At 35.3% G+C, this 17,409-nt stretch overlaps 2 protein-coding genes across 3 annotated transcripts; one reads left to right on the top strand and one right to left on the bottom strand.

Moving 5' to 3' along the window:
• Window positions 1–2,513, top strand: LOC103980153 (protein WRKY1). Its single transcript, XM_009396440.3, has 3 exons — window positions 1–1,272; window positions 1,363–1,488; window positions 1,911–2,513. The coding sequence occupies exons 1-3, from the start codon at window positions 524–526 to the stop codon at window positions 2,053–2,055; spliced, it is 1,020 nt and encodes a 339-aa protein (XP_009394715.1). The 5' UTR covers window positions 1–523; the 3' UTR covers window positions 2,056–2,513.
• A 5,749-nt stretch (window positions 2,514–8,262) lies between these two features.
• LOC103980155 (protein NAR1) lies at window positions 8,263–15,712 on the bottom strand. Of its 2 annotated transcripts, none has more exons than XM_009396442.3 (11): window positions 15,341–15,712; window positions 14,341–14,423; window positions 13,171–13,324; window positions 12,277–12,442; window positions 10,816–10,942; window positions 9,961–10,141; window positions 9,816–9,865; window positions 9,310–9,481; window positions 9,095–9,221; window positions 8,914–9,005; window positions 8,263–8,798 (listed from the first exon to the last, which is right to left on the bottom strand). In XM_009396442.3, the coding sequence occupies exons 1-11, from the start codon at window positions 15,455–15,457 to the stop codon at window positions 8,646–8,648; spliced, it is 1,422 nt and encodes a 473-aa protein (XP_009394717.2). In that variant the 5' UTR covers window positions 15,458–15,712; the 3' UTR covers window positions 8,263–8,645. The 2 variants fall into 2 exon arrangements, with proteins under 2 accessions (XP_009394717.2, XP_009394718.2); XM_009396443.3 differs by having other exon boundaries at window positions 9,961–10,138.
• Between the last annotated feature and the right edge of the window lie 1,697 nt (window positions 15,713–17,409).

Here is a 17,409-nt window from a genome sequence, read left to right as displayed (position 1 = left end):
ACATATAAGTACATGATTTCTTCCTCGGATCTTTTCTGAGACTCGCTTCAAACTCTGCAATCGATTTCTTGGGTCTCCGTCTCGACTCTTCTTTCGAGGACTTCTTTTGCCTTCCGCTTGCTTTTTGTGTTCTGAGATCGTTGTTTCTTGTAGATTTCTGTCCTGAGGTCTTTAACTATCATCTAAAGCTCGATGCAAAAGCAAAAAAGCAGCAGCTTTAGCTGATCGGTATCGTCAAAAATCGAAATTTTTGGATCCCCTGAGCTTACCTCTTCCATGGCGACTGGTTGTGTTGGATTTTCAGAGACTCGTCTTCTCAGACGCTCTTTGCGTCTTTTGAGCCTTGTAAAGTTCTAATCTGTATTCTTAGGGATGTGTAGATGAGGACTCTTCACCGTCTTGTCCTTTTCCTTTGTTGAAGCTGCACGCTGTGAATCAAACCATTTGCTTTTGACCCTTCACCTTTGGTGAGAGAGCGGAAGTGACATTGTTAGGGGGAGTCACTCTTTGAGTGCTTGTGGAGATGGAGGGAGTGGAAGAAGCTAATAGGGCAGCCGTGGAGAGCTGCTACAGAGTCTTGAGCTTATTGTCTGAGACCCAAGACCGAGCTTTAGCTTACAAAGATCTAATGGCAGACACAGGGAAGGCTGTTTCCAGGTTTAACAAGGTCATTTCCATGCTCAGTAATGGTGTGGGTCATGCAAGGCCGAGGAGGCTCCACGATCCCCAACAACTCCACTTCAATCACGGCATCTTCTTGGATAGCCCAGCGGTATCCAGAGCTGACCAATCTCCCCTGTTACTCCAACTCCTCCCAGGAAACCTACCACAGAAGCCAGTCAATGAGTTTGGCTCCACTGCCAACGTCCCTTCACGAACCCTCCCAAGAACGGATGCTGCTTCTTGGATCACTCCTCAAGCTGCCCTCAGCAATCCTACCCTCACCCACCTTCATTTCCTCCAACAGCAGCACAGCAGCCAAATGTTCCAGCTGAAGCTCCAGAGCGCAATGTGTGGGAGAAGCAACAGTGGCATGAACCTCAAGTTTGACAACTCGAGCTGCGCTGCGACTGTGTCGTCGTCCAGGTCCTTCTTGTCATCCCTGAGCATGGACGGAAGCATGGATGGGAAGGCCTTCAACCTCATCGGCGGCTCGCAGTCGTCCAATCCGATGAACTGGCAGCTACATAACAGGAGGAGGTGCACCGGAGGCGGTGAAGACGGCAATGGCAAGTGTGCGAGAACAGGCAGGTGCCACTGCTCAAAGAAGAGGTTCGATATCCGATGACATGGTTCGATTTCTATTTTCTTTGCAAGAAGTATACATTTAGATGAAGTAACCTTTGGATTGTTCCTTATTAGGAAGCTGAGAGTGAAGAGAACCATTAAGGTTCCTGCTATCAGTAACAAGCTTGCAGACATCCCTGCTGATGACTACTCATGGAGAAAGTATGGGCAGAAGCCGATCAAGGGTTCTCCACATCCTAGGTACAAAAAAACCTCTATTTTTGTTGGATTTTCTCGACACATTGCAGATTGATCAGCTTAATTCGAGATTATTTCCATTCAATCTCACCGCCATAGGTACAATCTACGGGGTAGTGATCATGCATAAATTGTAGTATCCAATGATATTGCCAGCTTAGTAATGAAAGTACATGGAACTATTAGTTGTGCTGTTCCATTTCATAGCAAAGCATTTAGCACATTTTGATTCACTTCTCCTGACTGTTTCTGATGCCAAAAAGCATTGGTAATGAGCTTCTGTTGCCTCGAATTCACCTTCGAGTCCTAAAAGCAAACACAAAGATCATGCTATAATCGCACTCTACTTCTCTAGCATGAGATTGAAGTGTTACCTGAGCTATAATTGGTCACTAAAATACATTTACCTGAATGAAATCAAGCAGAGGATACTACAAATGCAGCAGCATGCGAGGATGCCCGGCAAGAAAGCATGTCGAGAGGTGTGTTGAAGACCCGACAATGTTGATGGTGACTTATGAAGGGGAGCACAACCACGCCAAATTAGCGACTCAGTCTGCCCACACATAGAGGTCGGTCGAGGTTTCATTAGCATCCAGTGGAAACGTTTCTTTCCATCAGTACTCTCTGCAAGCAGCTTATCCTGTGAATAGTCCTGTGTTCAAGAAAAGCAGATCATGGCATAGTATTAGCTACAGATACTTGGGTTATAATAAGCATCCATGAGAACTATCATTGAGACTCTGTTAGCTGTTTGAATCAGGCTCATTTTGGGACTTCCTGTAGTGCTGACCTCTGCAGAAGAGACTAACTGGAACGATAGAGTCATTTTGCACAAACCTGTGAGTTATTTGCATCAAGTGTGGGTTCTGTGTACTTGAAACAACAGTGAATTTAATTTTTATCTCCATGTTGAGCATCTCAGCTATGCTGTATTAAATAGATAGAATGTTCAGCATGGCTTCATTTTGTTTTCCTCTGATCAACCGGTTTGCTGTTCCATTGGTACAATATATATTTCTGTTTCAGCAGCATCTGCTACTTGGAATTTAATCAAAGATTAGCTGAACATCTGCTTTCCAGCATTTTGAAAAGAGAATGTATTTCTCAATACATTTTGTTCATTCAGAGTTGTTCTCATCCAGATTTTTGCATGTATCTGACAAAAAAGTGATACGACTCCATCTGGAATGTGTTTTAGGCTCCATGAGCTGATCCAACAGAGAATAACTCCATGGTGGGGCTGCTTATGCTGCTGCAGGGACTGGCAAGTGATTTCCATGCACTGAGCAGCTTCTACTGTATCTGATCCTGTCTGTGGATTGATTCATAGAAAATGCCAAGTAGCAGCTGGAAATGCTTCAGGCAGAGAAAAAGAAGCAAACATTTGATGCAGTTGCAAAGTCTGCCTGCAAGGAGAAATTGTCAGCAGCATGTGAAACTTGTACATCATGAGGGTAAGAAGATTTGGATCAAAGAAACATTACCCCCGATTCAAGGGAAGGTTGCCTCCTCCTGAGAGTTGCTTGATAGAGATTCCAAGGATGTGTATCTCATGTGACCATCTCAGCACAACATTGCCTAATTGTTCTTGTTTCTATTTGCATAATAAATTTTCAAACAAAATAAATAATCTAAAAGGAAATTAAAACATCAACCGGCCAAAATTATATTAATCATTTTTTTTTCCTCCATCCCGACTAAGGCTTCTTTGTAACAATAGCCTACTTCTCTGTAATGTTAATATGATATGATATTGAATAATGGTCTCAATAAGAGAGCTAAACAAGTCAAGCTTCACAGGATTGAGACAAGAGCCAATCTTGGCACACATGGTTACGCTGACTTGTTAGTCAACATAATAGGCCAACTCTCAAGCTGAACTAAATCCCATATTCTGCAACAAATTTTTAATCGGCATTCTGCAGACATGCTTTCAAAAGAGATTATACTTTAATCCTTCTATAACTTACAGCAGTGTTTAATAAGCTTACCATAAATCAATAGTGAAAACAATGTGCAGAATAATTTTTTCCATGAAAACAGATCGACCTAAAGCAAAGTATGAGGCTCAGTTCAACAATGACATATAAGAAGTCTTTGCTCTTCTTTATATAGGCCTATTTTGAGCATCATTTGTGATTCAACCAAGTTAGCACTCGCCATTATGTATATTGGCAGCATTTCTTGGAAACAGGAAAGAAATGGATTATGTGCTCCTTATGCAAATCAAGACATATGTAGAATCCAATTCAGCCAATTTCTTCAGAATCTGACTTGCCTGTATGTTGAAAACTCTGTTCCAGAGTTTCCAAGGCAGCAGCGTCTGATACAGATCATAAACAATTTCCTTCTTTGTAATAAGCTTGAAAAAATCAGAAGCATAAATCATAATGCAATCTTATCACATACAGTTTGCAATGCATGACCTCCAATGATGAGGAATTGTCCACATAAAATGCACCATTAAAATAATGAACTAAATGATGCTACAAAATTATTCCTGTGACCCCTCTGACCTGAACAATTACTTGAAAAATACAAACTGAAAAGTTCAATGAGACAAAAGCATAACGACCAGGTTATTCTTGGATCAAACAAACACAAACTTGAAAACCAAAGACTGGATTCTGCTTTTCTATCTGTGAATTTCAAATAAATCACTCCACTATTTCATTTTTGAGCCTATGAAACAAAATGGTGTATTGTGTTTGTTCCAATTCAGTCAAGCAATGAAGAAAGTGAAAGGAAGCTTTATTTTGGGTAATGACTAAGTGACTAGAAGCACTTTTTTGCTAAGGCAATAATATGATTGGTTCATTGCCAACCTTAATATTCAGAAAATGAAGCTAAAATTAGTATTGTATTTAGAGGTAACCTATAAAAAGTTACAATAGTAGAGAAAAGCTCAATTTGGATGGAAGTACAAGTTCCACCGAACATTTGCAACGGGCAGCAGCACAGTTCTCACTTCTTCACAGATCATATCCGTTCTACTCTAAATACTTCAACTGGAAAAATGAGACAAAGGCAAGCTGTTGCTCTAACTTATAAGCTAGTTTTGTAGTGCATAATAACATGAGTTATACATAACATGCATGAATGGTAATTGTGACAATTACTAATGTTTGTAAATTAAAGTTTATAAATACAAGTAAATAAGCAAAAGCGGACCATATTGTCTCCCAGAATGAGTTATTATCTGAGAAGTTCTAACATTAGCTGAGGAGCAAGACTTGCAAGCCGTAAATTGATGAGGTCAGTTTGCTTATTCTGTTCAATTTATATCATTAATGTAAATCAAAGCATTAAGCTACCAGACCTTCCTTAATCAAGAAACCCACAGGCTATTACACTGAGTACCAGAGGAAAGAATATGCAGATCATAAAAATCTAGAGCCACTTGTTAACATAAGGTATGATGGACGCATAAGCAGGTCCTAACATATGTTATTTGTCTATATTCGTGGATACTCTATGATGATTCAATATAACACATTTGTGAAGTGTAAAGATGGATTCATTAAGGACTAACAATAACATGCAAAGTCAATATACCAAGTAATGCGTAGTTATTATGGTATTGAGAGCTACAGTATCCAGCTCTAAATAAAGAAAAACTAGCTAAAGTATCAAGCTCTAAATAAAGATGCAATCTATACATCAATTTTCTCACTTTTTGGCACACTTTGTGCGCTTAATTTAAAGCCTAAAATTATCAATTAAGATCCATGCAGAGATATATTTAACTGTTAATGAAATTTAGAATAATGTGTACTAATGACTGCAGTAGTAACTAGGTTAGAAACTTATGGCTATAAATGGAGTTATCAAATGTAGGACTAATGAGCAAATTCATTTGCAAATTTCACTTGCCGCGTTATTGCTGAAGTAGAAAAAGAACAACCTCTAAGACGGTGATAATCAAGTGCAAATAATTACAAAGTAGTCCTACAGTCGAACAAAATTCTGACAAGATAAATAAGATAAGAAACTGATCACTGGAATCTCAATACATTGACTGAAACAAGCAGATTACAGGAACCCAGGAGCTAAGACAAAATAATGTAAAAACAAGTACCCCATTCCACGTATCAACGACCTGAAATTGAACATTGAACACCACAGAAAAAGAACCAATTCACATATATAAATGTCAAAAGGAAACGATATGAATCCATGAACCAATAGCAATCTTGTTCTTGAAAGATAACTGTAGCAACATGAAGCTTATACAACGATTTAGATCATTGGCATCCATATTTGCCGATCTCTACAAATTTTCGTATGTAGAAAAGATCAATTTGATACCAGAGAAGCAGAAGCAGCAATCAAAATCAGACCTTAATACTCAATCCGATCGGTCCGCCCCGCTTAGCCGCCCACGGGTGCGCCGCTTCCATGGCTGCAGCACGGAATCCTGGAACCTAGAAGGCATTGTTAGTGGCCTCCGCTTCCTCGTCCGCTTGAGACCAGCCTCGACTCCACCACACAACTCCTCCTCCCTCTTCTCGACTCTCTCCGTTCTCCCATCCTCCTTCCCGACTTCATTGCTCCGAATGCGCCCCGAGTCCAAAGCTCCGTCTCCAAAGACTTCCATGGCGGCCAATACCAAGAGATCAAGGCCTTCGCAACGACCCGAGGAATCAATAGGATGAGGAAAACTCGACGGAGGAGACAGGGACAGGGCGGGATTAGAATTGGGAATGGAGCTCAAAGGCGAACTCGAAGCCTTTGAGGCTCGAACTCTCATTTGGAACAATATCTGGGATTGGAAGATCTGATAAGAATTGGTGCAGAAGAAAGATGAGATTTTGGAGATACCAACTGGATTGAATTGGGTGAGTGGATTGGAGAACGAGGCCGACGGACATGAAAGATTGAGAGAAGCAGGGAAGCGAAATGGAGGAATAGATGGTTTGCTTCGTTTGTTACATGGAAGGGTGGAAGCGGCAGCGCAGTCTCGGTGTGGAATTGCTTCCATTTTATGCACGTTTCTGGAAACAAGAAACGGATTTCCGATCTCAGTCTATTTCAGATAAAGCTGAAAGCAGACGAAAATTAATAAATGAGACTGTGATGGACAAAAATATTTCTTTTTACTGGCTTTTCGGGAACTATCAAAGGTCGTGGCTTTTCTTTTTGTTTTTTTTTTCTTGCCACTATAAGTACTTGAAAATTTTCTTTCTACTGTTCATAGTTTGCTGATGGTATCTTTCAATTTCCCATACTAGATTTATTCCCTAGAGGAAAAAAAAAAGTAATTATTATGGTATATGATCATGTTAACATCCAAACACTAATGTGTTATAAAGATTACTAAGAGACAACGGATCTCAAATCTATCTAAATTTGATATGTATCTTAACTTATATATAAATATGTTAAAAAATTATTTTAGTTATGGATCTCTTAAGTTGGTTTACTCGTATCTAAAATAATTCTCATATTTTTAAAAATATAACATATAGTCTGCTTACGTGATATGTTGACTTACAATAAATCATTAATATAATGATACGTGTAATTTAATATTAAGATCCATTTTAGTTTCTATCGGTTATAGACCTCTTAAGCTCTTATAGTTTACTCGTATTTAAAATAATCTAGATATTTTAAAAAATATAACACAAAAGTTTTTCCCGTAAAGTCTGAATTAATAGACGTTAAAGTTTGCTTACGTTGCATGCTAACTCACATTAAACCATTAATATAATAATACATATTATTTAAGTTTTAAAAAAAATTAAAACCTCTATCAACAATAGGAGAAGGCGTCGTTATGGAAGCGACTATCAGCACCGAGTCATTGCTACCTAGCACGGCATCGTATGCATGCAACCTCTCTTGCACTAACAAGCTCAAAAGCTTTTGGTCCTACTTCATGTGGATGTACATTAACTTATTTGACGCTAGACAGGTAATAATCTCTTGATCCCTCATTATATTAATTATTTATTATGAGTTAATATGTCACGTAAGCAGACTCTAACGTCTATTAACTCGGACTTAACAAGAGGGGCTTATATGCTATTTTTTTTGAAAATATAGAGATTATTTTAGACACGAGTAAACCATAAGGACTAAAAAGGTCCATGATCGAAATCACATAGCTAAAATGAATTTTAATCATAAATTATACGTGTCATTATATTAATAGTTTATTATGAATCAGCATACCATGTAAACATTTGTTAACTCAAATTTAACGAAAGAAACTATATTTTTTTAAATAAAAAATTATTTTAAACATAAATAAATCATAAAGACTTCTATGACTAAGATTACATGGGCTAAAATAGATTTTAACCGAATATAAATCTGAGTCAAATAAATATTTGTTTATCCAAATAACATTCGAATATATTAAAAAATGTTACCTATATTTGATCTCCTAGGATCGAGATTAACTATATATATTTAAAGCTTAAGCATAACATAAAAGTTAGGAAACTTAAATGCCCGATTGTTATATGTAATTTAATGTTTAACCAATAAATGCTTTTGATGTGACATCAGGAAGACCATCGTTCAGATCACGGCCAGACAGAGAACAAATATTTGAAGTTTGTTCATTCGAAGGTTTACAAATAAAACACAGTTTCCCCTAACGTAGATTCATAAATGGTAACTCTGTTTTATAGTCAAATGAAAAAGAAGATGGACATCTCACTATATTTCTATTCAGCAAGTAAATAATAAGAACCAATACGTCAGATTAAATATACAAATGACAGAGGATGAACACTGTTCTATAACGAATGGCCAATTCCACGGTGAGACATAAAGCCAGCTATGTAAAGGCTAGATAGAGTGAATCAAGTTGTCCATCATTAACCTGATTACAGAATTAGGAAGTAACAAGTATCCTATGGGAAGCAACTGGTAATAAATGTAGACACATTGCAGCAACACAGGATCAAAAAATCATTACAATACGCTTCTAATTTACAACCTTTGAAGCGTATCTTACACAAGGAAACCAACTACACTACCAAAGAATTTACACTCTTTTGAGGAATGACACCCTAGAAAAGGTGTGTACTTATTTGGAAGAGGAGAGGTTATGTTAGTAAGAACATATCTATTTATTGCATCACCATATGGCAGCCCACTAGCACAGTAAAAATCCGAAACCTAAAAAGGAATCAAGAAAGATGTCACCAATTCTGCAGCTGAGAAGCAGTACTTTTCACCAACAGATGGTATTCAGTGTGCAAATACTTTCTTGCCTTCTCTGAACCAGGTTGTCCAAGCCACTCATCATACAATCTCTTCACAATTGGATTATCAAATGGGTCTGCAACTTCTACCTGTAAGTAGATGAGGTACCATGTCATAGATGAAAGAAAACACCTCAACCAAATTACGAGAATGTAAATATATCTTTTGCAGATGAGGGACCGTGTCCTGCACAGGGGAACTTACATCTTGCATATACAAAGTTTCTAATAGTTGAATAAGATCTTTTGAAGATTGACCGTTCTTTGGTTTTATTTGACCACCGCCATTTAAGCAGCCTGATGATGAGAAATCAAACATGGTTAAGCTGTGTCGGTCAGACTTCTACTTGAGCAATGCATTGCAGATGATAGCAAATATAGCATACCTGATGGACACGCCATAACTTCTACAAAATGATAATCACACCTCCCAATTTTAATCTTCCTTACAATGTTCTGCAGATTTCGGAATCCATAACATTGTGCAAATTTCAAAACTGTTTTACCATCCACCTGCAAAATGACAAATAGGATTTTAAGAATGTAAGCTTTTAGAGAATCAAAACAATTAAGGAGTAAAAGTTTTGAATTTGAAACATACTTCTAGTGCCACTTCCCGAAAATCTGAATTGCGGATATTTCTAAATTCAAGTGGTCCTTGAATTTCTACCCCAAAAAGTTTTTTAGCAGCATGGCGAAAAACTGTTTCTGTGAATCCTCCAGAACCACCTGAGACCCCATAAAGATGCCCTCCATCGTCAACATTGGTCAACCTGATAAAGATGATGATTGTAGAACAATTTCAGTATCAATATAGCTGACACTAAATGATAATCATTCATATATTTACCAAAGAGGAAAGAAGCAATTTAACGGACATGCCAAAAGTAAAATTTATCTGCTAACTACATTAAAAGAAACACTAGATATTCTAAAATAATCTTTTTACTGGTGATAACATGTCTGTAAAAGCAGGGCCACTCATTCCTCAAAGAGCCACATAAAAAGTAAAGGTTAGATCCATGAGTGAGCATGCAAAAATACACATGCATACTATTATCATATTTAAGCAGGACATCAAGTAGATTAAAAGCATAAGAGCCTTACATGCTATCTAGAGGAGCTTCTTTCAAAGCCTCGAAATCAACAGATTTTGACTGCATCAGAAAGTCAAAAAGTTACGAGAATTTTCAATGACTAATATGATTCAGAAAATAGATACTGACAGGATGATGTATGAAGTATCCCAAACCTGTATCAAGTCTAAAACTTCTCCAGATGTCAAAACTGAATCTACCTCTGGTATCTTCATAACTGAGTTGGCATGCCCATTTTCTCCCTCATCGACTGAAAAGGAAAATTCATCCCTCGCAGCTTCAAGCTTTTTGTCATAACAAGGCATCACAGTGACATGATAGACATTGTCTGGCCTACTGGACATGCATAATTGGTTAGATAGTATGTTTGCAAAGCACAATGAAAACCTGCTTACTGTAGCATGAATAACATAAATAAAGTTGGTTAGTCAATCTTCACAAGTTCAGCAAATTAATTGTCGGGACATTATGGCTTCTTGTTGTTGATGATGTTGTCATTGTCAATTAAACCACAGGATCGAAATTGGAAGGTCCTAACAAGCTTCCGCAAAAGCCACTCATGGAGATAATTACTCAGATAAAGAGCAACACAAGTTCTTTAGAAAGATGAAGAACCGACATGGTTTTATGTATCAGAAAGATGTAGCAGAAATTGCATAAATTTGAACTTTATCATAATATGATGACACATTGTTGGCCAGTCATGAAGATAACAAAAAACACAGGTGGAGAAGGAAGAACACCACTATATGTGTCTTTTGATAGTAAAGATGCTATTTTGCTCCTTTTATGTACTGACTACCAATAGATACATGGATGCCATACTTTCTTTCTCATATAGGAACCAATCCCATAGGTGAACTCAAACTATATAGTCAACAAAATATATCTATTTCGCTCCAATTAACAGGCCTCCAGAAATATCACATGAAAAGAGTTATCTTTGCAACAAGACGAAATTATCTACATAAGAATGTTGCTTGATATGCGTGCATAAAAGAAAAGCTTACTTAAGACCCAGTTTTTGCACAATGTGATGCTTGATAATAGCTCCAATAGTTTGTTGGGGACTCTTCACAGATGAAATATATGGTAAGATGTATGATCCAAGTGTTTTTTCAGCATAGCAAATCCAACCTGGACATAAAAATGATCATTTAACATACATGTTATAAACATCAAAATAGCGGCCTCAGCAATAATGATGCAATATCAGTGAGCACAACTGGCTTTAAATTACAATGACTATGGTTGCAAATGCAACTATTTACAAATAAAATATATATATAGAAAGCAGACATTACTACAACAAATTCAAAGATCGCTGACTGAACAAAGCTTATAAATGACAAACTCAGAAAGCAGCAACAACTCGAGCTAAAACACGTAAAAAATTAGTAGACTCTGTACCAAAGAAAAATATGTCATACATCTATGCGATATAGGCAGTGCAGTAAAGCTATTGGATTGGTTAGGAATCTAATAGTTAATAATAATAATAATAATAATCATTAAGGTGTGTGCAATAATGCAGGATTGGTGATCGAAAAAAGTAATACATGCCGAGAAAAAGGAGTTAACTTCTGCATCTATATTGTTCCAATGTGCCTGGAAGGCTTTTGACATCAGGAATACACCTTAACAATTCTTACTCATTTTACCTCTTGCTTTTTTAAGGTAATTTTTTTTTCTTCCAATCAAGTATTTTGAGCATTGCTTGCTACCAAGACCCAACACTGAGGGCCTTGACACTGTTGGGCTTTTGAATTTGATTGCATTGGCCTGCAAAGGATAAAACTCAGACCCGAAATAAATATTATAAAAATCCTTTATAACTTAAATGATAGGGTTTATGTTGTAGGGTTTATAAAAATCCTTTATAAAAAACCCTCAAGTTCTTTCACCTGCCTAGGGTTTATGTTGTAGCTGACTGAGGAAGTAGAAAATCAGGTGTGGGAACTGGCACCAACAATCTGTACTTTGAGCTAAGATTTGCCATACCAGGGCATACCGCTCAGTATGGGCAGTACATACCAATTTATTAGTGCATCTCACCATACCGTGTAACAATACGATGGTATGGATCGATACGTATCGTATCGATGGCTGGTCGATACACCATTACATATCAATAAAGCGAACCATGCTTTGAGCTATTAGAGTCAAAGTTAGCTTACTGTCCACAGATTACTGATCCTATTCTCAGCTGCAAAAATAACTCAGATTACACTCAAGACAGTTCACAAAATCTATACTTGTCTTTTAGATTTTAGTTTAAAGATTTATAACATAGTACACTCCTGTGATTTTTGGATTTAGGTCCTGCATGAATTTTAAATGAAAAACAAGCCAAACACATGGCCTTGAAGAATAGCACAAACAATGAAATAAAGAAATATTCCACCATGATACATCATACAAGCATTAAGATTATGATTATTTAAAACAACTTTTGTTAATGAAGAATTTACCTGGACATGCAGAAGAAAGAATGGGGAGATTTTCTCCACATTGTTGCTGGTACCGTGATATAAACTCATTACATGACTCAATGAGTGACAAATCTCGACTACAACTAGTATCATAAACAGCTTTGACTCCCAAAGATTTAAAGAATGTGGTTAGTTTCCTGAGAACCTGAGACGACATAAAGTAGTACATGTGTTCATTGGAATGTTAGATGGAAAAAGATCAAGATAGCATAAATTAACACTTGAAGTAAATCATATACAATGAGACTGCTGGAAAAGAATTGTTTTTCATGTTGAGCAAGGATTTAAGAAATGGAAGTTGACTCCAAAGACCAAATAAAGTTTGTTTTTTATTCTTTTCATTTTTTTCCATTTTTATTTGTTTTTCCAATACAAACTTTATTTACTTAACATATTCATCTTAAAGATCTAAAGATCCTTCTGCTAAAACTCATCTTTTAGCTCTTTGGTGGTGTCTGCGCTGTACTTTCTGTATGTCACATAACAATACATGATAAAGCTTTTCGGCCGAGGTTGGGTTTCCTCCATTAGCAGAGTTCTCTCATCTATCATGTTTAGGACCAAACAAAACAGGAGAGTAAAGCTTGCTAAGAAATCAGAACATTCAAGAATATCTTCTTCAAATAAGAGATTCATTCCCTTTTCAAAAACCCAACAATTAAATGGTTAAAAAAGCAGTTCTGAGGAACTTAAATTAAATGGTCAACTAAAAACCTAAAATATGGAGTTCGTTAACACCAACACTTTTACCTAGTTTGACTCTTTGGAATTTCTGGAGCATATGTTAAGATGCTCAGAAGAAAGAAATAGGGTAATCACAGTATGATTACCCTATAAATGAAGGAAAAAAAGAGAATTAAGTAGTATAAAAACCTGGGACGGAGAGATATCAAAATAAGCAGCTAATGATGCTCTTGATTGGGGAGAGATGGAAATGATAACAGTATCCCCAGACTTTATGTGAGCCAAAAACTCATCCAGACTTTGCTTCTCAAGCATAATGGTCTCTGCTGAAGTAATGCAGCCACTGGAAAATCAAATGAAACTTCTAATCAGCCATAAAAAAAATTCTGGCACAAGGAATTACAACTAAATAAACTACAGCCAATCAGCAAGTCAAGTTTACAACTTTTCACTAGTACTTGGTATTATTAATTGTAGGTATATTCCACATATATTCAAAACAGACTCTAAAGAAAAAAAAATTGCAACACAATGAGGAGAATGAAAATTATTAATACCATTAGTAATCACCATGAATTGAATTTGCAGTAAACTTCACGGCTTAAATGATATTTATTGATACTTTGATAGCAACAACAATAATCAATAACAGAGAAACACAGTAAAGATAAAGAATGTAGCAAAAACAGTTATAATAATTACCAAAACCAGATCCAAAATGTTCTTCTACAAGAAATGAGAAATCATATGAATTGTTTAAAATAACTAGTATCTTCAGCATAGTACATCCTTGCATTACTTTCTTGACCAATTCATCAAATATATCTATATGTTTGTGCTGCTCATGTGACATCCTATCAGACCCTCACCTCAACAAAAAGGCTCATACAAGATGTTGTACATGCTTCAGCCTATATGACTCTCTTTTGGCTATCTATAGCTACAATGAACTCTTTGTTTTAGTTTCTTATCCTTCTCTATCGTAGAACAAGCATTTTAGTTACTTACTTTGAGAATCCCAAACATAATCTCACAGTAACATAGATTTTCCATTAGTTATCCTTAGTTGTTTTAACTTTTTCCAATGTTATCAACTACTAGTCTACCTCGAGAAACTAGATCATATAACATGAGACATGGTCAGTATCGTTCACTTTTTTTATTTTTTATTGTTCTCGATCGAATTATTCGAAAAGGCAGAAACACTGCAGAAAATTTTCAGACTGATCTAAAGGAATTTTTAAAAAATAAACAAATGTTATATAACAAAAGGATGTATTTTCCTTCATAGGTTGCACTTTTTTCTGCAATACATAATGTGAAAGATACTGATTATGTATTTAAAATAATAGCAAGTACCTGCATGCCAAACAGTCCTTAAGTGAAATTTTAACAGCTTCAGTTTGTGATGGTTGACTAATATATCTTGCTTTCTCCTGGCTCTGCAAATAATAAGATGTAAACAAAATTACAGAAGCCAATAATACGATTGATTAGCTAAGCAGTTGGTTATCCACATTCAAGCAATTTTTTCCAAAAAATTTCTGTGAAAATGGTTTTATTTGAGGTATTACATCACAAACACAAAAGGCTATATTTATCCACTATGACAATTCAAATCATGGTTGTTGTATGATAAAAAAATTAGGTGTAGCTCACCTGACAATAAATCTTGACAATTATTAAGGTAGATAGCTTTTACTAGAACCTAAATGGAATTTGTCTTGTATTAGATTTTTCATTTTATGGAGCATACATCCACCTCCATTCAAATAGTCTTTACACCAAATACACTAACTTAAACCTAGCCTCATGAGACATTTCTTTCCGATAGATGTACAGCCTAACATCTCCTACTGGACCTATGACACTACTCCTAATCCTTTTTTCTACCAAGTACAGAATATATATTTCTTAAAGCTTCTAGAAATAGGTACCTAATTTTGTAAATGACACAGTTAAGCCACAGTTAGAAAACCACTAAAAGATCTTTTCCTTTCTACCAATCCTAGCTTGCATGCTCTTCGAAATAAACCCTCTCCAAAAGGTGCTCATTTGCCATTACAAGCAAAGGGCATTGGATCAGCATGCTTACATAAGGCATTTCGGGGTACAAATTTCGTTCACCATATCCCAAATACAATTAAATAGCTGCTCACAGAATGTATATAAAGAAGAATTTAAGGAACTACGAGAAAAAAAAAGAAGGTAAGAGTTGCGATCACTACTCATCTTCGATATGGCGAATCAATACAAGCTAGGAAAGAAAAGAATAGGGCACACAACCAGGATATAAGGTACGCAACAAAAGCAACGAATGCGTTCGATAATCTGCAAAACCCCAAGAAGGAACCCGTACCTCTGCTTTGCCGTGCTTGGACTTCACGGCTTTGAGCGAGACGATGCAGTCCTGTGACGGCGCTATGAAATCGTTGAGATCCGCGAGCCGCAGCGCCGGCGAGAACTTATCCGACATCGCCGGCGCAACAATCCGCCGATCGATCAAGGAATCAAGGAAGACCGAAACAAGCCAAGCAATTCGACCGCGAATAGAGCGTCGCCGGAATCCCCAAAAGCAGGCAACAACGAGAGGAAGAAATCGAAGTAGGCGTCGCTCGCGAGGAAATCGCCTCAGATAAATAGCGGTCTGAGGGGGCAAAAAGAGAGGTGTTGGAGACTATAAAGCACCAAATGGAAGCGGTCGCGGAGTCGTGGTTGGGTTTGCGGCCGTGATGTGCTCGACCCAAAACAAACACACACACAGATATATATATATATATATATATATATATATATATGTATAATTTATTTATTTATATGTGTGTGTGTACATAAAGTTGTATTTTTCATATTTGCCCTTCAAATTTTTAGTTTAGCAACAAAATTAAACATTTGAAATATACAGCTAGTAAATTAATTGTTTTTATATTTATTTATCTAAATTTAAGTTAAAAATGATTTGGTAGATTTAAGTTAAAAGTTAAATCTAAAATTAATATATATTTTATACATTGGATGATTTTCTTTAAAAAAATTCTCAAAAATATTCCTATTTTAATATTTTTTTTTTCAATGGTACATTTGTTTCATATAATATCCAAAACACTGTTGCATTACACCCAATTGTACTATTTTCAGCCGACATAAAACACCATATAGACCATTGGTCATAATATATTATTCAAATTAATTGTTAATCTCATCTAAACTAACTACAAGTTTAAAATTTTGATATTATAATGATTTATGAGCAGTCATAATAAAGAGATACAATATGATATCACTTATAATGTTCTTAAATAGTTTTATAGTATTTTCAATATCTCAACAAAAATATTATAATATTATTAAATAAACACTATAAGTGAGCTGCCAAATTAAATCAATATCATTTAATAATTTAAATAGGTATTTATTATAGTTTAGGTACAACATCACAAAAATAAGGAATAAAAATGAGTATGTTACAGTGATTTTATCACCACAACAAAAATATTGTAAAGTCTACTTTGAAACATTATAAATGACTCATATAAACTCCTAACCTATCTAAACCAATTACAAACCAAAAAAATTAATATCATAATGGTGTATGAGAAACGACAACCAAATAAGCAAAATATAATTTTATTTATAAGATTTTTTAATAACTTATAATATTTTCAGTACCTCAATAAAAAAATTATTATTATTATTAAAAAATACTATAAGTGAGTCAAATTAAACCAAAACATACTATAAACTATTTGATACATCATACTAGGATTCAAATAGATATTTATAATAATTTAGAAATATATCACCCAAATAAGAATAAAAAATTTACCAGTTATAGTGTTTTGATAACATTTGAAATAGACAACATCACTTGGAAAAATGAAAATGCGAATGCCATTTAGAAAATTATATATATATATATATATATATATATATATATTTTATTTTTTTATTTTTTTATTTTGAGACATCACACTTAAACATTAATCTTTTAATTTTTGAAAACTTATTAGTAATCATGTTTAGCACCACTAACAAGAATGACAAATATGGAGGATTTAAACATTCAAATAATACATTATAGAATATCCAATTATTCAGAATATATATACATATATATATATATATACATATACATATACATATACATATATACATATATGTAAAATAAAACTTAAGAGGGTCAAATACTCGATTTACAAACTTTCAAAGAATAGAAATGTAAAATACAATATGTGACACATATTTATCCTCTAAATTTAAGTTTGGCATGGTAAAGTCTTATCAGACATAGGTGTATTCACAATGGTCTTGTGTTAATCTTCGGTTGAATGGTATTTAACTATTGGTTCATATTCCGGTTAACGTTAATGCCCTTTACAAATTCTATTACTTATGATATTCCAAATATCATTATTATTGAATGCAATC

The sequence above is a fragment of the Musa acuminata genome, chromosome BXJ1-4 (genome assembly GCF_036884655.1).
Source record: "Musa acuminata AAA Group cultivar baxijiao chromosome BXJ1-4, Cavendish_Baxijiao_AAA, whole genome shotgun sequence".
NCBI lineage: Eukaryota > Viridiplantae > Streptophyta > Magnoliopsida > Zingiberales > Musaceae > Musa > Musa acuminata.
This window is presented reverse-complemented; position numbering and strand designations above follow the sequence as displayed.